The 22,286-nt window shown below is 61.9% G+C and overlaps 1 protein-coding gene across 6 annotated transcripts in view; it reads left to right on the plus strand.

Annotated features, from left to right (window-relative positions):
• Window positions 1–22,159, plus strand: part of TLN1 (talin 1) — a 31,568-nt gene extending 9,409 nt beyond the window's left edge. For all 6 annotated transcript variants that reach the window (XM_035563850.2, XM_035563851.2, XM_035563854.2 and 3 more), the window contains exons 13-57: window positions 153–333; window positions 743–856; window positions 1,185–1,293; window positions 1,768–1,976; window positions 2,101–2,199; window positions 3,929–4,096; window positions 4,246–4,540; window positions 4,778–4,944; window positions 5,039–5,167; window positions 5,542–5,655; window positions 6,450–6,563; window positions 6,652–6,786; window positions 6,879–7,007; window positions 7,086–7,188; window positions 7,266–7,474; window positions 7,562–7,681; window positions 7,835–8,032; window positions 8,366–8,505; window positions 8,850–8,943; window positions 9,117–9,206; window positions 9,318–9,440; window positions 9,545–9,688; window positions 9,795–9,956; window positions 10,051–10,191; window positions 10,411–10,592; window positions 10,735–10,867; window positions 11,210–11,311; window positions 11,436–11,606; window positions 11,748–11,897; window positions 12,125–12,226; window positions 12,391–12,510; window positions 12,583–12,729; window positions 13,679–13,845; window positions 14,098–14,281; window positions 14,542–14,667; window positions 14,948–15,064; window positions 15,145–15,330; window positions 15,455–15,562; window positions 18,584–18,689; window positions 18,837–18,961; window positions 19,113–19,238; window positions 19,360–19,422; window positions 19,669–19,851; window positions 20,556–20,681; window positions 20,902–22,159. In XM_035563850.2, the coding sequence (XP_035419743.1) occupies window positions 153–333; window positions 743–856; window positions 1,185–1,293; window positions 1,768–1,976; window positions 2,101–2,199; window positions 3,929–4,096; window positions 4,246–4,540; window positions 4,778–4,944; window positions 5,039–5,167; window positions 5,542–5,655; window positions 6,450–6,563; window positions 6,652–6,786; window positions 6,879–7,007; window positions 7,086–7,188; window positions 7,266–7,474; window positions 7,562–7,681; window positions 7,835–8,032; window positions 8,366–8,505; window positions 8,850–8,943; window positions 9,117–9,206; window positions 9,318–9,440; window positions 9,545–9,688; window positions 9,795–9,956; window positions 10,051–10,191; window positions 10,411–10,592; window positions 10,735–10,867; window positions 11,210–11,311; window positions 11,436–11,606; window positions 11,748–11,897; window positions 12,125–12,226; window positions 12,391–12,510; window positions 12,583–12,729; window positions 13,679–13,845; window positions 14,098–14,281; window positions 14,542–14,667; window positions 14,948–15,064; window positions 15,145–15,330; window positions 15,455–15,562; window positions 18,584–18,689; window positions 18,837–18,961; window positions 19,113–19,238; window positions 19,360–19,422; window positions 19,669–19,851; window positions 20,556–20,681; window positions 20,902–21,033 (6,343 nt within the window). In that variant the 3' untranslated portion in view covers window positions 21,034–22,159. The remainder of the gene's footprint in view (window positions 1–152; window positions 334–742; window positions 857–1,184; window positions 1,294–1,767; window positions 1,977–2,100; window positions 2,200–3,928; window positions 4,097–4,245; window positions 4,541–4,777; window positions 4,945–5,038; window positions 5,168–5,541; window positions 5,656–6,449; window positions 6,564–6,651; window positions 6,787–6,878; window positions 7,008–7,085; window positions 7,189–7,265; window positions 7,475–7,561; window positions 7,682–7,834; window positions 8,033–8,365; window positions 8,506–8,849; window positions 8,944–9,116; window positions 9,207–9,317; window positions 9,441–9,544; window positions 9,689–9,794; window positions 9,957–10,050; window positions 10,192–10,410; window positions 10,593–10,734; window positions 10,868–11,209; window positions 11,312–11,435; window positions 11,607–11,747; window positions 11,898–12,124; window positions 12,227–12,390; window positions 12,511–12,582; window positions 12,730–13,678; window positions 13,846–14,097; window positions 14,282–14,541; window positions 14,668–14,947; window positions 15,065–15,144; window positions 15,331–15,454; window positions 15,563–18,583; window positions 18,690–18,836; window positions 18,962–19,112; window positions 19,239–19,359; window positions 19,423–19,668; window positions 19,852–20,555; window positions 20,682–20,901) is intronic.
• Window positions 22,160–22,286: the final 127 nt, after the last annotated feature.

A 22,286-nucleotide genomic window follows, 5' to 3' on the forward strand; every position in this document is an offset into this window, starting at 1 on the left:
GCCGCACGCCTGCGGGACAGCCGCAGCCCCCGGCATCCCGTGGGCATCCTTCACCCTCAGGGGCTCGTACACAGCGGTGGTGCTGGTGCAGGGAGGAGGTTTGTCCGAGGTGAGCGTTCCTGGACCTAGCTGCCGTTTTTCCCCCGTTGCAGGTCGACTGTGCTGCAGCAGCAGTTTAACCGTGTTGGCAAGGCGGAGCTGGGCTCGGTCGCCCTGCCGGCCATCATGCGCACCGGGGCTGGGGGCCCCGAGAACTTCCAGGTGGGGACCATGCCCCAGGCCCAGCTGCAGATCACCAGCGGCCAGATGCACCGAGGGCACATGCCGCCCCTGGTAAGCGCTCCCCGTGCCCACCACTGCAAGGAACGGGCACCTGCGGGGCTGTTCCCGGTGCTGTGGTTCGTGGCACAGCCCTGCTGCTGCTGGGGGTGCTGCCCTCCCCTTCATCCTCCTCTGCAGCCAAGGAAACATTTGGGCAGGGCCACAAGGAGTCTGTTACCTTCGGTGCCTGCCCCCAGGGCGTGCTGTAAAAGCTCTGTGTCCCCGCAGCCTTTGCTCCTGCTCCCAGAGAGATGGTTATGGGCTGGGCTCTCCACCGGGCATCCACTTTGCAGTGGGATGGGGCATTTCCCAGTGGGGGGCGCGGAGCGGAGACCCCCTTTTTGCTGTCTGCCCTCCTTTTGTGGCTGCACCTTCCCAGAGTGCTTCCCCCAGCGTACCTCACCCTGCCCTTGCCTTGCAGACTTCAGCCCAGCAGGCGCTGACGGGCACCATCAACTCCAGCATGCAGGCTGTGAACGCAGCCCAGGCCACCCTGGACGACTTCGAGACCTTGCCGCCCCTCGGGCAGGATGCTGTGAGTGCCTGGGGAAAAGGGGTGCCGGGCTCTCCGGGCTGAAGGAGCCAAGCTGGGAGGGGTGTTGGTTGCTGTCCCAGGAGAAGTGTCAGCAGCTCCCGGGATATCTGCTCCCTGCAGAGGTGGGGTTGTGTCCAGCTCCAGGCACAGGAGTGGAAGGGATGCTTGGTCTTGGAGGGGTTGCTCTTACAAGCTTGCAGCTTTAGGATGAGCTGAGTTTTGGGTGGTAACTGCCCTTCCTTCCCTTCTCCTTGTCTCCTCGTTCTTGCACCTCACTGGGGCTCCCCACCACCACCTCCACCTCCTGACCCCGTTCTCCCCATTTCAGGCTTCCAAAGCGTGGCGCAAGAACAAGATGGATGAGTCCAAGCATGAGATCCACTCCCAGGTGGATGCTATCACTGCCGGCACAGCCTCGGTGGTCAACCTCACCGCAGGTAGGTGGAGGGCTTGGACAACAGCGATTCTCCACCTCTGGAGAAGGCTTGGTCTCCCTTCTCCAGCTTTTGGATGAAGATCAATGTTCCTGCCCTCCCTTGGAGACTGGAGGGAGGCAGCCTGGCTCAACCAGAGCTAACAGAGCCCAGACCTCTTCCGATGTGCCTGGAGAATCAGTAGCACTCCCTGCCTTTTGACCCCACAACATCCCTGTTGGTGCACAGGCTGCTCCCCATCCTTCCCCTGCTGTGGCTGACCTGTCCTCCCCTAAACCACGGTCACGGCCGCGGTGTGGTCCAGCTCTCCTTTCCCGTGCCGCCCTTCCCAAACAATGTGACCATTCTTTGGACTTAGGAGCCAGGGGGCTTCTCCAAGCGCTCGCAGGAAGAATCACATCAATTCCAGGCGCAGGGGTGCTTTTGGGGCGTCACTGAACATGTTCTGTCCCCACATCTCCTCTCCTTCCCGCGCAGGGGACCCAGCAGATACGGACTACACAGCCGTGGGCTGTGCCGTCACCACCATATCTTCTAACCTGACCGAGATGTCCAAGGGCGTGAAGCTGCTGGCCGCGCTGATGGAGGATGAGGGAGGGAACGGGCGGCAGCTCCTGCAGGCGGCCAAGAACCTGGCCAGCGCCGTCTCCGACTTGCTGAAAACGGCGCAGCCTGCCAGCGCCGAGGTGCGAGGGGGCAGAGGGACGTGGGGCTACGGGGGGTGGGAGCCGGCGGAACAGCTCGGTTTGGGGCTTGCTCAAAACCCATGGTTGTTTGTTTTTTTTTTTTTTTTTTCCTCCTCCCTTGCAGCCCCGCCAGAACCTCCTGCAGGCTGCCGGCCTGGTGGGCCAGACCAGCGGGGAGCTGCTGCAGCAGATCGGGGAGAGCGACACCGACCCTCGGTTCCAGGTGGGTGGGCCTGGCTGCGCACAGGGACGCGTGCTCGAAAAAACCTTCTGCCTTGCACAGGAGCGCCCCGCGGGGACCTTCTGCCGGCAGGAGAGGTCCGTGCTGAAGCTTGGCCCGTGCACGGTGACTTTGCCCAGGGAGGGGACAGGCCGATTCCCATCCCCGCCCTTGGAGCCGCGGTCCTGTAACGCCTCTTGTCTTGTGGATTCTCATGTAGATACCAGAAAGCCGGCGCGCTTGGATCCTGTCTGCCTCTGACCCAAAGACGGTAAAAGGGAGCTGTAGGCATGGCTTGGTGGTGTCTGCCCCTCTCGGATGTGAGGGCTGCTCCTCTGGGGACGATCAGCTGAACTCTTGGGAGAAGGGCTCTGGTGGAAAATCTGCTTTTCTCGTAATCAGCTCTCCGAAGTCCATGCACTCGGGTCGCTGCCCGGGCAAGCTGTGCCCGGGTCTGTGAGGCTGCCCAGAGCAGGGAACCGAGGCAGCTGGAGCCCCGTGGTTGTTTTTTTTTGCTGAGCTGACCTCCAGCCACACTGTTTTTCCATGACTGCTGCTCCCAGCGCAAGGGAGGCAGCAGACGGTGCTGGGAGAGGGAGCCAGCCCTAGCATGGACCAAAACAGGCTCCCGAAAGGAGAGGTTTCTGTTCACTGGGGCCACGATATGAGTAGAAAACCCTGGAGAGAGAGCCAGGAAAGGCAGCTCCATCCTGCAGGGCCCCTGCTGCAGACCTGGCAGTCGCAGCTCACGCAGCCGGTGGAGGGCAGCGGGGCCAAGGGGCGGATTTAGGAACCGGAGGGCGGTGTGCAGGGCAGCCTGCCCCGCCGCCACCAGACCCAAGTGTATCTGCTTCCTTCCTCTGGGCTCCTCTGCCGGGGGGCTGCTTCTCTGCCTCGGGCAGCTGCGGTGCTTTGGGGAACTGGTGGCTCCTGAGCTCGGCGCATGTGCTCTCGGGCTGCTGTCCTGTCTGGAAGGGTGATGGACGGCAGCAGGAGCAGCCTTTGCTCGCAGGAGGCGAGGGGATGGTGTGATATTTCCGCTTGGTGGCCAGAGGCTTTGCTGTAGTAGCAGGGTGCAGCTTCAGGGCTTGCTCAGGAGCCTGGTGGTGGTTTTGCCTCGTTCACGCTCTGCAAGCACGCCCTCAGAAGGAGGACCGGGGCTTGGCAGCGGCGTAGCTGCTGTCTCCAGTGGGAGGGTGCCCGTGCTGCAGCCGGGGAGCAGTGCCCTGGGCACAGCACCTCATCCGAGCTCCTTGCCCCACGCTCAGTGCCCCGGGGCTTGCAGCCTGGCACTGCTGCAGGTGGGTGCCAGCAACACGGCGTGAGGGCGAGTCCTGAGGGCTGCAGCGTGCTGTCAGGTCGGGCATCCTGCGAGGGAAGCTGCCTGCTGGCAGGGCGTCCTGGCATTGTGGTTCTCGCTGCGGTACCATTGAGGATGTGGCGCAGGTTGTTCCTGTGGCAGCATCACGGGTGATGCTGGAGGTTGTCCGAGCTGCTCCTGGAGGTGTGTTTATCCAGGGCAGCGTCCTGGTACCGGCTGTGGCACACCGTAGGGATGTGCTCGAGGAGTTGCCAGCCACACAAGCCGCTCCAGGAGTTCGTTGCGAGGCTGAGGTGGCGGAAAGGCCCCCTGAGCTCATGTTTCCCTGCTGAATATTTCACGAGAGAGCCGTGCGGGCGGCCGTGCCTGGCTCCGCGGTGACTCCAGCGCTGACCTCCTCCATCCCCGCAGGACATGCTCATGCAGCTGGCCAAGGCCGTGGCCAGCGCCGCCGCTGCCCTGGTGCTCAAAGCCAAGAACGTGGCTCAGAAAACGGAGGACTCGGCGCTGCAGACGCAGGTGATCGCGGCCGCCACGCAGTGCGCCCTCTCCACCTCCCAGCTGGTGGCCTGCACCAAGGTAAGCGGCACCCACGCTCACCCCACTGGGTTTGGGACCACATGTCCTGATTTCTGTCCTCTTTGGAGGTCAGGGACAGTGGTCAGGGACAGCTCCTGGAGAGCAGGAGCTGCGCGGTGGCAGCTGCAGAGCTTCCTCCTCCCCTGCAGGTCGTGGCTCCCACCATCAGCTCCCCGGTGTGCCAGGAGCAGCTGATCGAGGCCGGCAAGTTGGTGGCCAAGTCGGCAGAGGGCTGCGTGGAGGCCTCCAAGGCGGCCACCAGCGATGACCAGCTGCTGAAGCAGGTGGGGGTGGCAGCCACTGCCGTCACCCAGGCCCTGAATGACCTGCTGCAGCACATCAAGCAGCACGCCACGGGCGGGCAGCCCATCGGGCGCTACGACCAGGCCACCGACACCATCCTCAACGTCACTGAGAACATATTCAGCTCCATGGGCGACGCGGGTGAGAGCGGCCGGCTGGTGGCACCTGGGGAGGAGCAGAGTGGGTGGGGGGGCTCAAGGGAGCACGGGTAGATGGAGCAGCCTCTCCGGGGCTGTGCTTCCATGCCTGTTTACTGTGTCTTTGCTGTGGTCTGGTGCCTGGGGCTTGCACCGAGGACAGGAGGCTGGTGTGGTGGAGCGGGGAGGTATCAGGGAGCCTCCGGGACTTGCTGACGGCCACCCTTCCTTTCCGTCCCAGGGGAAATGGTGCGGCAGGCTCGTATTCTGGCCCAGGCCACCTCCGACCTCGTCAACGCCATCAAAGCCGACGCAGAGGGAGAGACGGACCTGGAGAACTCGCGCAAGCTGCTGAGCGCAGCCAAGATCCTGGCCGATGCCACCGCCAAGATGGTCGAGGCTGCAAAGGTTCGTGGTGCACGGGAAGAGCTGCTGGAGCAGAGGGGCTGCTCCCCATAAAGTGTGGGATGTAAAGGTGTGATGGCTCTCCTGCTTTGCCCAGGGAGCCGCAGCCCACCCGGACAGCGAGGAGCAGCAGCAGCGGCTGCGGGAGGCGGCGGAGGGGCTCCGCATGGCCACCAACGCCGCGGCGCAGAATGCCATCAAGAAGAAGCTGGTGCACAAGCTGGAGGTGAGCACCGGGCAGGGGAGGCAGAGCAGGAGGAGGGATGGTGTACGAGCTGGTCCTGGCCAGGAGCCTGGATTCCGATGCTTTCTGGAGAGATGACATCCCATTTGTACGGTTTATATGTTCATGCTGAATGCTGTAGAGACTTCACTGCTCCCTGCTGTCACCACAATATCTGAGCAGCATCCCCCTTTTCCGTGTTCACGCCACGTTGCCTTACGGTGCTGAACTTGATCTCCAGCACCACAGGTGCTGGCACTGCTGTGGCAGGCAGAGGCACAGCAGGAGAAGCTTAGAGGGGAGCAGGACCCCGATTCATGGTGGGGGGCCTCTAAGCCACATTGTCCCCACGGCTGACCCCTGCCTTTCCCCTGCAGCACGCAGCCAAGCAAGCGGCCGCCTCCGCCACCCAGACCATCGCCGCCGCGCAGCACGCCGCCGCCTCCAACAAGAACCCCGCCGCGCAGCAGCAGCTGGTGCAGAGCTGCAAGGTAAGGGGCACAGGGGAGGTCTGGGTGCCTGCAGGTCTCTGAGCAAAATGGTGGGAAAAGATGTTGTGAGAATTGTAGTTATGCGCCCATCTTTTACTGTGTTTGTGCCGAGCAGCCTTACTTTGAGAACAGTGATTTCGGCAAATACAGCGTGAGGGTTTTTTGACAGTTTTTTAAACTTGACTTAGAGTCATGCAGCATCTTGAACAAAATATTAGCAGGGTGTGGCATCTGTAAATGGGTTAGGGATGGCTCTGGGAGTTGTTGTAGAGCACTGGGTTCTGGGGGGATGCCTGCAAGGAGGCTCTTGAGGGGCTAGGTTCATGTCTGACTCTCTCTGATTGTTTGATCAATGGTCCTGGGATCATAGAAGCACAGAATGGGTTGGGTTGGGAGGGACCTTAAAGATCATCTAATTCCAGCCCCCTGCCATGGGCAGGGACACCTCCCACCAGCCCAGGCTGCCCAAAGCCCCACCCAGCCTGGCCTTGAGCACTGCCAGGGATGGGGCACCCACAGCTTCTCTGGGCAGCCCGTGCCAGGGCCTCGCCACCCTCTGAGTGAAGAATTTCCTCCTTATATCTTAATCTACACCTACCCTCTTTTACTTTAAAGCCATTCCCCCTTGTCCTATGGCTACACTCCCTGACAGAGTCCCTCTCCACAGCCACCAGCAGTCAGATCTGCGGGTGGCCGAGCCGCAGGCGGCAGGGAGGGCAGGTTTGGCTGGAGCCACCGGAGGGACCTGCGCTCTCCGTGTCCCCCGCAGTAACTTTCCTCTCCTCTGGTCCCAGGTGGTGGCCGACCAGATCCCCATGCTGGTGCAGGGCGTGCGGGGAAGCCAGTCGCAGCCGGACAGCCCCAGCGCCCAGCTGGCCCTCATCGCCGCCAGCCAGAACTTCCTGCAGGTACCCCCCCAAACCTGCTGCCGGCCGCGGGCAGCGAGGAGACAGCTAGCTGCGTGCCACCCCGTCTCACTCCTCCTTCTTTTGGCAGCCCGGTGGGAAGATGGTAGCCGCGGCCAAGGCCACCGTGCCCACCATCACCGACCAGGCCTCCGCCATGCAGCTCAGCCAGTGCGCCAAGAACCTGGCCGCGGCCCTGGCCGAGCTCCGCACGGCCGCACAGAAGGTGAGAGGCTGGTGGGGGAGGGCGGGCAGGCAGGGACAGCCCTCATGGTGGCCGAGCTCCTGCAAAGCTGCTCTTCTTTCTCCCCACCACAGGCGCAGGAGGCCTGCGGGCCCCTGGAGATCGACTCGGCGCTGGGCCTGGTGCAGAGCCTGGAGAGGGACCTGCAGGAGGCCAAGGCGGCCGCCAGGGATGGAAAGCTCAAACCTCTGCCCGGAGAGACGGTGAGAGGGCACACGGGGTGTTGGACACGGGGTTTTGGGGTCTGTACGGGCGAGGTGTAACCCCTGCTTGCCCTGCAGATGGAAAAGTGCGCCCAGGACCTGGGGAACAGCACCAAGGCCGTCACCTCCGCCATCGCCCACCTCCTGGGCGAGGTGGCCCAGGGCAACGAGAACTACACAGGTACAAGCCGTCATGCCCCGGCTGTGCCCCTTGGAGGGGCCGTGCTCTCGCTGACTGACCGCTCTCCCCCCCGGCAGGCATCGCTGCCCGGGAGGTGGCCCAGGCGCTGCGCTCACTCAGCCAGGCCGCCCGCGGCGTGGCGGCCAACACGTCGGACCCGCAGGCGCAGGGCGCCATGCTGGAGTGCGCCAGCGACGTCATGGATAAGGCCAACAACCTCATCGAGGAGGCCAGGAAGGCGGTGGCCAAGCCTGGAGACCCCGACAGCCAGCAGCGCCTGGTGCAGGTGGGACCGGGGCCTGGGGGAGGCTGCGGGATGGGGGCAGGTTGATGGGGGTGGTCGAGGGACAGCCGCCGCTCTCGTCCTCTGCAGGTGGCCAAGGCGGTGTCGCAGGCGCTGAACCGCTGCGTGAACTGCCTGCCCGGGCAGCGGGACGTGGACGCTGCCATCCGCATGGTGGGAGAGGCCAGCAAGAGGCTGCTGTCGGATTCGGTGAGCTCAGCACGGGGCTGAGGGGGACGGGGAGGTGATGCAGCGGGCACCGGCCATGCTGGATGCTCTCCGGCACGTCCCCAGGCGTGTGAGGGTGCTGGGCCTTCACCCAGCAGCTCACCATGCTGCTCCTGACCCCCTCCCTGCCTCCAGTTCCCTCCCAGCACCAAGACCTTCCAGGAGGCGCAGAGCCAGCTGAACCGGGCAGCGGCGGGACTCAACCAGTCTGCCAACGAGCTGGTGCAGGCATCGCGGGGCACCCCACAGGACCTGGCCAAGTCCTCGGGCAAATTTGGACAGGACTTCAACGAGTTCCTGCAGGCGGGAGTGGAGATGGCCAGCCTGTCCCCGGTGAGAGCGAACACACTTTTGGCAGTCCTGGCTATGGTGGGAGGCTGCTGAGTGCTGGGGAAGGCATGCAACCATGAGCAGTGGTTCAGGGACTGCTGTGAGCAGCTGTGGCTAACACCATCGAGATGGAGCCTGGAGGTGGGCTAAATAGCAAGAACAGGGGAGGAAGTGGCTTGCGTGCAGTGAGTGTTGTCGCCAAACACTTGCTGCTGGTGGCCAGCGGATGAGTTGAGTGAAGGGAGCTGGCACAGCCTGGAAAGCATTGCAGAAACCCAGAGGGTGGGCATGGAGCTTGGGAACCTGCTGTAGGTGACTTGTTTTGGCTCCTTGCAGAACAAGGAAGACCAGGCGCAGGTGGTGTCAAACTTGAAGAGCATCTCCATGTCCTCCAGCAAGCTGCTGCTGGCAGCAAAGGCGCTTTCCACTGACCCTGCAGCCCCCAACCTCAAGAATCAGCTGGCAGCGGCTGCACGGTAGGAGGAACTGCTCGGGCTGCGTGGAGGGAGGTGGGCAAGTGCCAAAGTTTATGCTGGGCCAGCAGCTTCAGGAGTCCTGGTGTTTGCCTCCATGGGGCTCAGCTTGCTATGGGGCTGTCCTGAGACCATTTATCTAATGTCATCCTGACCTGGCTGCCCTGTCGCAGTCTATCAAAAGAGACAGGCCCTTGGGCAGGTAGGAATGTCCTCCAGCCAGAACCTCTGCCCGTTTCCTACACCAGGACATGCCCCACGGCCAGGTTAAGGTGTTTGCAATAGTGGTGGCTCTGGGCGGTGACGTTGGCACTGATCCAGGCGTGTCTCTCCCCGTGTCCCGGCAGGGCCGTGACCGACAGCATTAACCAGCTGATCACCATGTGCACCCAGCAGGCGCCAGGACAGAAGGAGTGCGACAATGCCCTGAGGGAGCTGGAGGTGAGAATTGGAGAATTCTGCTTGGCTGGGTGCTGAGATGTCTGGGGTGGGGAGAGGAACAGCTCCTCTGTGCCACAAGAGGCAGGAGAGAGCAAAAAGGAGCGGCGAGAGCAAGGTGTGGGATGTGGAGAGCACAGACCCTTCCCCTTGACATGACACCCGTGTCCCTGTAGACGGTGAAGGAGCTGTTGGAGAACCCCACGCAGACTGTCAATGACATGTCCTACTTCAACTGCCTGGACAGCGTCATGGAGAACTCCAAGGTGAGCGTCTTCCTCCAGGTTACAGACGCCCAGCTGGCGGAGCACGGTGAGCTCTGAGGCTGCAGCACCGGGCGGGCGGTGGTCTCCAGCTGGTGGCTGTGTCCCCCGCAGGTGCTGGGCGAGTCCATGGCCGGCATCTCCCAGAACGCCAAGAACAGCAAGCTGCCCGAGTTCGGGGAGTCCATCAGCACTGCCTCCAAAGCTCTCTGCGGGCTCACGGAAGCAGCAGCCCAGGTGAGATGCATTTGGTCCCAGCCCCATCCATCGTGCCTGGTGCTGGGATCCCTTTCCTGCCCCTGCCCCGGTGCATTCCCTCACGGCCTCTCTCGTCTTTGCAGGCTGCCTACCTGGTGGGAGTTTCTGATCCCAACAGTCAGGCGGGACAGCAGGGCCTGGTAGACCCCACTCAGTTTGCCAGAGCTAACCAAGCCATCCAGATGGCCTGCCAGAACCTGGTGGACCCTGCCTGCACGCAGTCACAGGTGAGTGTGAGGTGGGGCACCGCCATGGGCGTTTTCCTGCCTAAAAGGGAGTGCTGGAGAGCGGGGAGGTGCTGCGGGTCCTGCCTCACTCTGCTCTCCTCCCCAGGTGCTGTCAGCAGCCACCATCGTGGCCAAGCACACCTCGGCCCTGTGCAACACGTGCCGCCTGGCCTCCTCCCGCACCGCCAACCCCGTCGCCAAGCGGCAGTTCGTCCAGTCGGCCAAGGAGGTGGCCAACAGCACGGCCAACCTGGTGAAGACCATCAAGGTGCGTTGGGGTGGCACGGGCAGGCCCGCAGAGGTGGGACGTGGGGCGTGCTCAGGGCTGGATAACTAACTGCTCGCTCTCTCCTGCACGCCAGGCCCTGGATGGAGCCTTCAACGAGGAGAACCGGGAGCGGTGCCGCGCGGCCACGGCTCCTCTGATAGAGGCCGTGGACAACCTGACGGCCTTCGCCTCCAACCCAGAGTTTGCCACCGTTCCTGCCCAGATCAGCCCCGAGGTGGGGTGCCGCCGGGGCAGGGAGGGGTGGCCTGGCTGTGGTGGGAGCTGCCGCAGGGTGGGGAGGAGCTTGAAATGGGACCCAGAGCAGGGCTGGCGTCTGGAGGGTGCGATGAGGAGGCAGCAGCGAGCGTTGGGCATCAAGGGGCTGCTCCTGGGTGAGGAGAAGGGGTGACTTGCCTGTCCGTCCATGTCACTGGGCCTCCATCTCCCTGCACAGGGACGCAGAGCCATGGAGCCCATCGTCTCATCCGCCAAGACCATGCTGGAGAGCTCTGCCGGCCTCATCCAGACCGCACGCTCCCTGGCCGTCAACCCCAAGGACCCGCCGCAGTGGTCGGTGCTGGCCGGACACTCTCGCACCGTCTCAGACTCCATCAAGAAGCTGATCACCAACATGAGGTGAGGGCGGGCTGGGACCCTCTCAGCCTGTCTGGTGTGCTTGGTTGGAGCCCCTGCTGATGGTTTCCCCTGTCTGGGCTCACTCCACGATGATGTTTTGGCTCATCTGGCCTGTCACGGTGCTGATCCATCTGTCACGCAGGGACAAAGCTCCTGGGCAGCGGGAGTGCGACGAGGCCATCGACGTCCTGAACAGGTGCATACGGGAGGTGGACCAGGCCTCCCTCGCAGCCATCAGCCAGCAGCTGGCCCCTCGAGAAGGCATCTCCCAGGAGGTGAGCGGGGGGCAGCGTCCTTTTCTGGAGCCTCTACTGGCTTCCTCTGCTTTCACACGGGGCTTTGGGAGCCCTCCTTGTGTCTTTAGCATCCGCCCAGCCGAGTGCTGGATAGAGCAGCCTTGTTCCAGGCTTTGTGTCCCTGCTGTGTGTCTGTCTCAGAGGGACAGAGCAGGGCTGTGCTGCACCTGGTCACACAGCCCTTACAGCCAGAGCTTGTTGTTTAGTGATCAAACATCACTTTGGAGCCCTGCTTAACGGGGGCAGGCTAACTCCTCCCCAGCAGAGCTCAGCGAGGCCAGCCTTGCCGCAGCCTCATGCCGTGCACTCCCTTCTCAACAGGCTTTGCACAACCAGATGATCACGGCCGTGCAGGAGATCAACAACCTGATCGAGCCCGTGGCCAGCGCCGCGCGGGCTGAGGCCTCGCAGCTGGGACACAAGGTAACGGGAGGGGATGGATGGGGAGGGGGTGTTCAGGCACCAGACGTGTGGAGCAGCCCACATCAGGAGGAGAGGTTCTGACCAGCCTCTAGGAGCTGCTGGCACTGACGCTGCTCTTCCCTAGGTGTCCCAGATGGCTCAGTACTTTGAGCCGCTCATCCTGGCAGCTATCGGTGCTGCCTCCAAGACACCCAACCACCAGCAGCAGATGAACCTCCTGGACCAGACCAAAACGCTGGCTGAGTCTGCCCTGCAGATGTTGTACACTGCCAAGGAGGCCGGTGGGAACCCCAAGGTGAGCAGGAGGTGCACGTGGTGAGCCTTGGACATGTGCCACGTGTCCTACACGTGTGTTGGGCGCCAAAACCCAGAGCTGGTGTCTGGTGTCCCCGCTGGGGGGGCAGCTTCCTTCTCTCACTCCGTCTCCTCCTTGCAGCAAGCTGCCCACACGCAGGAGGCTCTGGAGGAGGCCGTGCAGATGATGAAGGAGGCTGTGGAGGACCTGACCACCACGCTGAACGAGGCAGCCAGCGCTGCGGGTGTCGTCGGGGGCATGGTGGACTCCATCACCCAGGCCATCAACCAGGTGAGGGGAACACAGAGAAGGCTGGGGGAAAGGAGAAGTCAGAGGCAGGGAGAGATGCAGAAGATGTTCAGATCTCTCCACACTGGAGTTCTGGGGTCCAGGCTGGGGAGGGAGCGCTCGGGGCCGTAGTGGGCAAAACCCCAGGCAGGGCAGCACGAACCTCCTGCTGTGCTGTAGCCAAGGAGGGTCTCTGGGTAGGGCCAAACTCTCCTGATGTTCTCTTGCAGCTGGACGAGGGGCCAATGGGCGAGCCAGAGGGGACCTTTGTGGACTACCAGACCACGATGGTGAAGACGGCCAAGGCTATTGCAGTGACTGTGCAGGAGATGGTGGGTGCAGGGGCCAGTGAGGCTGCCACCTCTTCCCTATTCACCCCACTCGAGATGGGAAGCAGAAAGTGGTGCTGCAGCCTCACCCAGCAGGGCAGCTGCCCTCCTTGCTCCCCTGTCCCACCGTAGAGCCTGTCTGAGCCCTGCTCTTCTCCCACCGGCAGGTCACCAAGTCCACCACCAACCCGGACGAACTGGGCATACTGGCCAACCAGCTGACCAACGAATACGGGCAGCTGGCACAGGAGGCCAAGCCAGCCGCGCTCACCGCCGAGAACGAGGAGGTGAGAGCATCGTCAGAGAGGATCCGGGCAGGGTGTCCCTTCAGGCTGTCTCACACACGTGTTTTCCTCCAGATTGGCTCCCACATCAAGCGCCGGGTGCAGGAGCTGGGTCACGGCTGCGCCGCCCTGGTGACCAAGGCTGGAGCCCTGCAGTGCAGCCCCAGCGATGCCTACACCAAGAAGGAGCTGATAGAGAGCGCGCGCAAGGTCTCCGAGAAGGTGAGTGTCCCCGAGGGTCCCGGAGCAGGTAACAGGAGAGGAGGAAGGTGGTGGGAGCAATGCTGGACTGAGCCACGTGCCCTTTGAGCCTTGGGTTTTCCTGTCACCTTGCTGGGCTCTGTCTGCTCTCTTGCCCTGGCACAATTCGGCTGGTGGGGCAGGGGATGGGTTCCCCTGCTGGCACTGTAACAACAACTTGGGCTGCGATGGGCAACTGTGACAGCCAGGTGCTGCCTGCTGAAGTGCTGGTAACAGCCTGCCAAAGAAGACTGATCCACACCATGCTGGCAGCCCAGGGCTCTCTAAATCAGCCCTTGCAGAGGTGTGTGTAGCATTTGCTGCGTCTCCAGTAAGCCTACAGCTCATTGTAGGTGATCGATAGCCCCTGCGCCTTTTGCTAGCATGATGGAAAGCATCCTGCCCATCAGCCAGTCTTAAAAAGCACACTGATTAATAACAGACAAAAAAAAAATGGTTTAAAAAATACAGCTGATAAGGGTAGAGCGGCAGTGCTTGCAAGCAAGATTACAAAGGCAAAACAAACACTGGTTCATACTGCCTGGCACATGTCTGCATGCCCAGGGCCTCCTCCAGATTCTTCCTTTCCAAGCTTTTACTTTCCTTCAGGAACCGTACTATCTTATGAGCACTTGCCAAAGCACAGAAATTGAGTTTAGTACTTACAGAAGGAAAGAGCTGTAACCTTCTGATAAGGTGCTAGCCTTGTTCGTTTGGTAAGCAGCAGAGTGCAATGTCTTCTGCACACCCTAAGCATGATAGGTACGAGATAAAAATAAATGGAAGCTAAGAAGGGGTGCTCAGACCACACAGTTCCTGAGTCCCCTCCTTGGATAGAAGGGTGTCCGTCCTGGGGAGGTGTCAGAGGTGTGTGGTGGGCACGTCCTGAGCCTGCTCTGCCTCCCTCAGTCACCCTGCTCGTACCACGCAGGTGTCCCACGTGCTGGCAGCCCTGCAGGCTGGAAACCGCGGGACGCAAGCCTGCATCACTGCTGCCAGCGCCGTCTCTGGCATCATCGCTGACCTCGACACCACCATCATGTTTGCCACGGCAGGGACCCTCAATCGGGAGAACTCGGAGACCTTCGCTGACCACAGGTACCAGGGTGGGGGGTACAACACCGTGGCCAGCCCCTGCTCAGCTGAGGATAGGGGGCAGGCTCTGTCCTGCTATCTCACATCTCTGTAAGCTGTGGACCAGCCCCAAGGAGACCTGCAAGTTCAGGTTGTGCTGGCAGTTTTCCCCTGCGGCTCGTACAGATGGAAGGCAGGGAGCAAGGAGCACGTGTGCATGCAGATGCTTGTCTGTCGTTCCTAAACACCCCTCTCTGACTCCCTTCTTCTCCCCAGGGAGGGCATCTTGAAGACAGCCAAGGCGCTGGTGGAGGACACCAAGGTGCTGGTGCAGAACGCCACGGCCAGCCAGGAGAAGCTAGCCCAGGCTGCCCAGTCCTCCGTGACCACCATCACCCGCCTGGCGGAGGTGGTGAAGCTGGGTGCTGCCAGCCTGGGCTCTGAAGACCCAGAGACTCAGGTGGGACGGGGTGTCTGGGGTGAAGGGAGGCTGCTTATGAAGGGGTTGGAGCTAAGGGTGGGAGGTCATCTGGGGCTCTGGACTCTGCGTGTCTTGGAGAGCACTGGCTGAGCTTTGCCTGGTGCTAGCAGAGCTGGCTGATTTGAACTCCGTGTATATGGCATGTTCTGGGGTGCCCAAATTTTTTGCTGCTGGACCACCCCACCCACAGCCTGAGTGTGACCACAGACAAGCCATGACCCTGGTCTTGCTCTCCCCAGGTGGTTCTGATCAATGCTGTGAAGGACGTGGCCAAGGCACTTGGGGATCTGATCGGTGCCACCAAAGCAGCTGCTGGCAAAGCTGGGGATGACCCTGCTGTCTACCAGCTGAAGAACTCTGCCAAGGTCTGCACTGGGGCACAACGGGGAGAAGGGGATGGGGCAGGAGGGCTGGAAAACGAGCAGGAAGGTGCTTCTGTGCCTGTCTGGGGACGGGAGGACAACTGGGAGGCAGTCAGGGCAAGGGGGCACAGAGGGGGCATTGGTGGGAGATCAAAATGAGGAGGTATGAGTGGAGTATGGAGAAAGGGCAGATCTGTACCAAACCACGAGGGAGGGACAGGTGCTGGCAGCATCCCAGGGCTTTCCGGGGAGCTTTTTCCCAGTTCTGTTCTCCCTCCCACAGGTGATGGTGACCAACGTCACTTCCTTGCTGAAGACGGTGAAGGCTGTGGAGGACGAGGCCACGAAGGGGACGCGGGCGCTGGAGGCCACGATAGAGCACATCCGCCAGGAGCTGGCGGTGAGCGCAGCCGCAGCGCCGCGGGGCTCCCCCTGCCCTCCTGCTGCCCTGCGCCTCACCCCTTGCCTCTCTCTTCTCAGGTCTTCTCCTCCCCGGTGCCTCCTGCCCAGGTCTCGACCCCGGAGGACTTCATCCGAATGACGAAAGGCATCACGATGGCCACGGCCAAAGCTGTGGCCGCTGGCAACTCGTGTCGGCAGGAGGACGTCATCGCCACGGCCAACCTGAGCCGCCGTGCCATCGCGGACATGCTGCGCGCCTGCAAGGTGCCGCAGGGGCGGGCAGGGGACGTGGGGCTGGCAGGGGGCTGGGGGAAAAGCGGGTGCCCTGTTTGAGCCCCGATGTGGCAGGGGAGGCATTCGGATACGAATCTCTGTCCCTGGGTTCCAGGAGGCTGCCTACCACCCGGAGGTGAGCGCCGACGTGCGGCAGCGGGCGCTGCGCTTCGGCAGGGAGTGTGCCGATGGCTACCTGGAGCTGCTGGAGCACGTGCTGGTGGTGAGTGTCCTCAGACCCTTTCGGCGGTTTGCTGAGGCTTCCCTTGAACAACGGGGTGCCCCCCAGATCTCCATCTTCCCATGGGCTCTGCAGATCTTCCCTCTGAGGTCTCTTAGCGCGCTGCCCCTTAGTGCTGTCCCTGAGCGCCCGAGGTGAGCCCTGCATGGGGCTGGGCGCAGGGGAGGAGGAGGTGGCATGCGGTCACCACTGGCACACAGGTCGCACTGCCTGTCCTTCAGGTCCTGCCATGAAGGAGAGACCTGCTGGCTGCCTTGAGACTGCACAGCTCTTCATTGCTGCAGTGCTCCGGGCTGGTGCTGCTAAAGTTGCTTTGACCTGAGCTAGACAGTCGATGTCAAAATCAACTTGAAAAAGCCGGTGACAGGTTCCTCTCCCATTCCTCGCCCCTGTACCTATTGTGTGGCCCACCTCTGTCCCCATGAAAGTCCCACAGAGGAAAGGAGCACCTCCCGTGCTCCCTGATTGCTTAGGCAGGCAAGGTGAGGAGGGATGGGAGGGCCGCCTGCAATTACTTACGGAAGCAGATGTCAGAGTGATCAGCAAGCTCTAAAGAAAAGTATTTGGCTAACAACAGATGGAGATTAACTGGCCATAAACAGATGGAGGCTGGAAATTCGACAACACAGGAACAGAATCCTGAAGCAGCTTCCATTATGAGTAGTGGGAGTGAGAAACTTAGCCAGTGTGAAAACAGAGCTCGTTAAGCTCACACAAGGGTGTGCGAGACAGGCAGTGCCTGCAGTGGCAGAGGTGTTGACTGCAGAGGCCAGCTGCACCCTTCTGATCCAGTCCTCCTCCAGCTCAGTCCTCCCGAGCCCTTCAGTTGGCTGCTTTAATTAGCTGTCCTGCAAGATCAGTGTGGTTCGTATGAAGCAAATTAAGGCTGGATTAACCAAGTAGATGGGAAGAAAGGATTCAGTGAGGTGCTTCCAGTGGTTTGCATTCTTGGCAAGATGGCAAGAGCTGATCTTGCTGCAAGGATGCACAGAGCGCGTGCCTGCAGAGCTGATGATAGCCTGGACCTGGAGCGAGGAAAAAGAGCAAGCATGTGGGGTCAGTTATGCAGTGTGATTTCGCTAGGTTGGTTAAAAAGGGACTGAGAACAAAGAGGGAGGCAGGCAGGACCCGAGGGCTGGATATTGAAGCCAGACATGGGGGAAATCAAAGGATGGTTTTATCTGAAGGACTTCGGGATACGGTTCCAAGGGGGGCAGTGAGTTTTTTGTGATCTGCATCTAGATCAAATGTCTTTCTGGAAGATGCTTTAGCCACTCGTAAGTCATCGCAGCCAAGACTGAAGTGCTAGGTGAAATTCTCTGGCTGACCTGTTGTTAACAGATGATTGGGCTAATGACATACTGTGGCGGTGCCCAAGGTCAGACTACTTGCAGAAGCATGCTGTTCACTGCATTTTGGGTGTAACCTTCCAGCCGTCGTGCGATGTCTCCTGAATACCATACGTGCAGTCCGTCCCGTGAACTGTTCACTGGAGGCGCATCTTAGCAAGCTTCTGGCCTCCAGAAAGAGAACCATTTAGCAATTTTAAAAATCTTGTCAGGGCAGATGACAGAGTTAATAATACAGCTTTTTGTCCGGGCGTGCTCACGAGGGCAATGTGGAGGTGCTGGTGGGGGCAGTCAGCAGTGCTTTGTGAGCCCGGCCCCACACCGAGGGGTGTGGAAGGGAGGGTTGTGAACAGGATGCTGCCTTACCCCCAGCAGCAGTGGAGGCTGTTGCTGTGTGTGTGCTGGATCGGTCCCTTTGGGAACCAACGCCTCAGTGTGCGAGCAGGAGTGGTTAGAGTTCAAGAGAGTTATTTGGCTGGGGATGGAAAACGTGGCTCCCAGCAAAAGAGTAAGACAGCAGCATATTTCACTGGGGAGGGGAAGGAATGCGAACCTCCGTGGGGACTTGGTATTTGGTAACAATAGGTCTCCATCACCAAAAGCAGGGAAATGCAGGCTGAAAAGTGCAGTCAAAGAGCTCAGGGTGGGGAGAAGTGAGGTGCCAAGCGAGCCTCAGGAGCCTGTCCGCCAGGAGTCATGCAGGGCTGAAGTTTGAAGTGGCGATGGCAGCAGGGCCCGGGACCTCCGAGCCTTCCTCCCCACCTCTCCTCCTCACCTCCTTCACCCCACCCCGCGCGTGTCCCTGTTGCCTGCCGGGGCGTTCACTGCCTTCTTCTCTCTCCCCTCGGTCCTCCCCGTCAGCCGGTGAGTACGGCGACACTCGGTGTGCCTGCCGGTGCCTAACCTCAGCATGAGCCTTGCTCGCGGCGTGCCCGCGTGCCCAGCCTGGTGCTGGGGTGGCACTGCTGCTCCTGCGTGGTTTTGGGGCAGGACCCCGCCGTCTGTGCCTCTACTCACCCTGCTCGAGCTGACGTGTGGCCTCGGGCGTGCCGTGGTGTGTGCATGCCAGGGGGACCCGCTGGGAAGGGGACGTGTGTCCCTGCAGGGACCTGGCTCCAGGGCCCTGCCCTGCCCAGCTTGTGTTTGCAGATGAGTCTCAGAAAGGGGGATGGCAAGGCGGGGGGATAGGGTTCTGGGGCTTGAAGTGCTTTGAGTGGGGAGAAGGAGATCCTGAGGGGCAGTTGCTGAGTGCTGGAAGGACCCTGACTTAAATGAGGACCTCGGTGCTGCGAGATGTCCCAGAAGCCACGGACTGAACAGGGCCAAGGAAAAGGAAAAGATGATCCTGTTCCCGCAGAGGAGGAGACCAGCCAGCATCACTCGAGACAGGATGGCAAACAGTGACCGATACGTACTCACGGGGCTGGGGGGCTCCTGTTCCCCTTCTGTTGGGGGATCGCCTCAGATGGACCCTCGGGGTCCCCTTGCTTTGCAGCAGCCTGAAACGAGGGTGGCTGGTCTGGTGGTGGCACCTTCTCAGGCAGCCAAATTCTGGGGGCGAGGGCCAAAACGTGGTCAGAAGGGGCTACCGGGTAGGGTTCTCCCCCTGCTTCGTGGTCTCCCTCTTGTGCTCAGGTCTGCTCCTTTCCCCCAGATCCTGCAGAAGCCGACCCACGAGCTGAAGCAGCAGCTGGCCGGGTACTCCAAGCGGGTGGCCAGCTCTGTCACCGAGCTCATCCAGGCAGCCGAGGCCATGAAAGGTGAGTGCCACGGCTCCATCCACCTCTGGGACAGCATCTAGGGCTGGGATTAGTGCCTGGGGCTTGGCAGCTGATGGGAGGAGGTAGGGTGGGTCAGAAATGAGGCCCTGTGTGGCTTTAACCTGTCTTGGTTTCTGTCTCCTCTAGGGACGGAGTGGGTTGACCCAGAAGATCCCACGGTCATCGCCGAGAACGAGCTGCTGGGTGCAGCGGCTGCCATCGAGGCTGCAGCCAAGAAGCTGGAGCAGCTGAAGCCGAGAGCCAAGCCTAAGGTAGCACGGGGTGCTGAGCCCCCCCGAGCCCCCTCTGGGGCAGCCCCTTCCCTCCTGGGTCCCGCAGCCATCGTTCACGTGTGCCCCCTCGGCCCCCAGCCACCTTCCTGGTAGTCCCATCTAGGACTCACGCTCCTCTTTTTGTCTACAGCAAGCAGATGAGAGCCTGGACTTTGAGGAGCAGATCCTGGAAGCTGCCAAATCCATCGCGGCAGCTACGAGCGCCCTGGTGAAGGCAGCCTCGGCAGCCCAGCGAGAGTTAGTGGCCCAAGGAAAGGTAAGGCTGGGAGGGGGAAGGACAGGAGCAGCACAAGAGTCGGTGCTGAAGCGCTGCGTGGTGCTGTGCTGGGCTCCCTCCCTTCTCCAGCAGCCCTCACTGCTCCTCTCCTGCCCCACAGGTGGGAGCCATCCCAGCCAACGCAGTGGATGACGGGCAGTGGTCCCAGGGACTCATTTCAGCCGTGAGTATCAAGGACACGTAGTGCCTGTGGGGCAGGGGATCTCCCTTTTTTCCTGCTCCCAAAAGGAGGATGCGCTGCCCTTGTGCTCTCCTCCGTGGAGGAGGCAGCCCCCTGCTTGCTCCCTCTCCCACCAGCTGGGATGTGGCGTGGAAGCCGATGGATTGTCCCCATCCTGTGCCCCTTGTCCTCCTGGGGACCCTCTCCTGCAGGCTCCCACGTCCCCCTGACACTCTTCTCCTGCTGCAGGCACGCATGGTGGCTGCGGCCACCAACAACCTGTGCGAAGCCGCCAACGCGGCGGTGCAGGGCCACGCCAGCGAGGAGAAGCTCATCTCGTCCGCCAAGCAGGTGGCTGCCTCCACGGCGCAGCTCCTGGTGGCCTGCAAGGTGAAGGCTGACCACGACTCGGAGGCCATGAAGAGGCTCCAGGTGAGTCCCAGGCTGCCCTCGAGCCCCAGCCGCCTCCTCCAGGAGGGTGTTTGAGGGGTGGGGGGTGGGGGCGTGTGAGACCGTGGGATGAGCCCGTGGCACGGAGGAGGCATCTCCACAAGGTTGTGCTCCCTGCCTGCCTGCCCTCGGTGCTTCAGTGGGACGCAGGCTCCATGTATTTTGGACCTCGGTTAGCTGCCTGCGTGCGTAATCCTGGGCTCCTGTCCACCAGGCTGGGGTTGCTGAGCCCGGGGGCATTCAGGGCTGATGGTCTGGCTTGGGAATGCCTGAAATGTGTGCACCGAATCCCTGGCATTAACGTCTGGGGACATGTTTTGACACGGGAGATTAACCCTCCGTGGCCGTGGCGTGGAGGTTAATGCCCACACGCTGGGGGTTAACACAAGGATCCTGGCGGGGCAGAGGCTGGGATAGGTCAGCCAGGCTGCCCCAAAATCCCTGCCCTGCTGCTCAGACGGGAGCAGAGCGAGGGAAGCGCCGCAGGCACCCGACTGGAAGCAGCAGTGCCTGAAATGGTCATGAGCAGCGCTGGTGGCAGCGAGCCATCCTCGGGGAGCTCTGCCTGCAGCTCCTGGCTCGCCTGGCCGCCTCTCCTGCCCGGCCGGGACAGGGGTTCCCCAACCAAGGCAGAAGTTGTGCCCCAGGCTTAGTATGCTGTTCCCTTACCTCTTTTCCTGCTCCAGGCGGCCGGGAACGCGGTGAAGAGAGCGTCGGACAACCTGGTGAAGGCAGCGCAGAAGGCAGCCGCCTTCCAGGACCACGACGAGACGGTGGTGGTGAAGGAGAAGATGGTGGGGGGAATTGCACAGGTGAGGAGCGGGGCTGCTCCGGTGGGGCAGGGGGAGCTCCGGTGGGGCAGGGGGGAGCGCGTCGCGCTCTCCTGTGTCTCCCAAGGAGCGTGGTGTGGGACGCAGGGCCTGCTCTGGGATCACGAGGTGGGAGGGGACGGCAGGGCGTAGAGCAGGGTGTGCCCCATCCATCCCCGCCGCGGGCGCACGAGGCATCCATCTCACCTCGTTCCCTCGGCAGATCATCGCCGCCCAGGAGGAGATGCTGCGCAAGGAGCGTGAGCTGGAGGAGGCGCGCAAGAAGCTGGCCATGATCCGGCAGCAGCAGTACAAGTTCCTGCCCTCCGAGCTGCGGGACGAGGAGCAGAACTGAGCCCCGCGCGCCGCCGCTCTGCGCCCGGGCAGAGCCCTGCCGCCACTCACTGCACAGACTGCTGCCGCCGGCTCCTATTTAAGACACCCCACCTCGAGCAACGCCGGGCTGCCTCGGGTAAACCACAGCCCTGCCTGCACCGCCGGCGCGCCGGGACTAACCCAGACACCGCGCAGCACCGCCCCGAGCAGGCGCCGCACCAGCATCTCCGCTTCGCCGCCCAGCACGCCTCCCCACGCACCCGGTCGGGGGGCTGCCGGGAGTGGGAGCCCGTCCTGGACCAGCCCGGGGTGACCCTGCCACTAGCCCCATTTAAGAGGGCCAGAGGGCTTCCTCCTGTGGTGGGTCCAGCCCTCCAAACCCTTCAGGATTTTTTCTCGTGCCTTTGTCGCCCTTCCTCTCGCTCCTTTCTTCTCCTTCCTCCAGCCAGGACGGGGGGAGGCTGGTGTCTCGCCCTGTCCCGTGCGGTGGGGTGCGAGGAGCAGCTCTGCACCTTCCTTTTGCTACGCTCTTGCACAGAGCCGCCTTTCACCTCTGTTGCCTTACTGCTGGCTGAATCACCCACCCCTCTTCCTCCTCAGCATCCCCGGGAGGCACCGAGCCTCCCCAGAGCGTCCTCGCCACCGCAGTGCCTCTGCTCGGGGCGGGCACGAGATGGCTTCGCCCCAGAGCTGCTCTCCCCCACCTCTTCACCTTTCCCCAGGTCCCTTCCTCCCCGCCCTCCCAGCCAGCTCTGCCTTCCTCCTCCTCCTCCTTCCCAAGTGCCTGCATTGTTTCCTGAGATTTTCAGTATTTTTTATAACTTTTAAATTTCTTTAGTATCGAGCCCGCAGCTTTTCAGAGTTCATTTATCTCCTCGCTCACATCGTCCCCACTAACCCCCCGCAGCCCAGCGCCTGCCCAGGGGCCCCAGAGACCAGCTCCTCACCCCTCCCTGGCTCCGGGACCCCCCCCCCATCCCTCCCCTTGCACTTGCTGAGGCTTCTCTCACTATTTTGATACTTTAAGCATCGCCTGTTACACATGGAAGGAATCCAGCTCCCCCCGAGGCTCCGGGGTGAGGTAGGGGGATGCGGATGGCTCTTTGGAAAGACGCCTTCATCAATAAAAACGGATTTCCTGCTTTCTCCGTGCACGTGTCCATGGGGAGGTGCAGGGAAAGGGGGGGTGGGGGGGCGTTGCAACCCCAGGGGGTGCCAACATCTCGGAGTTCGGGGCTGCTGGTTGGACCTGGGGTGCTGGGATGTGGTGGG

Source organism: Cygnus atratus, chromosome Z, assembly GCF_013377495.2.
Source record: "Cygnus atratus isolate AKBS03 ecotype Queensland, Australia chromosome Z, CAtr_DNAZoo_HiC_assembly, whole genome shotgun sequence".
Classification (NCBI taxonomy): Eukaryota; Metazoa; Chordata; class Aves; order Anseriformes; family Anatidae; genus Cygnus; species Cygnus atratus.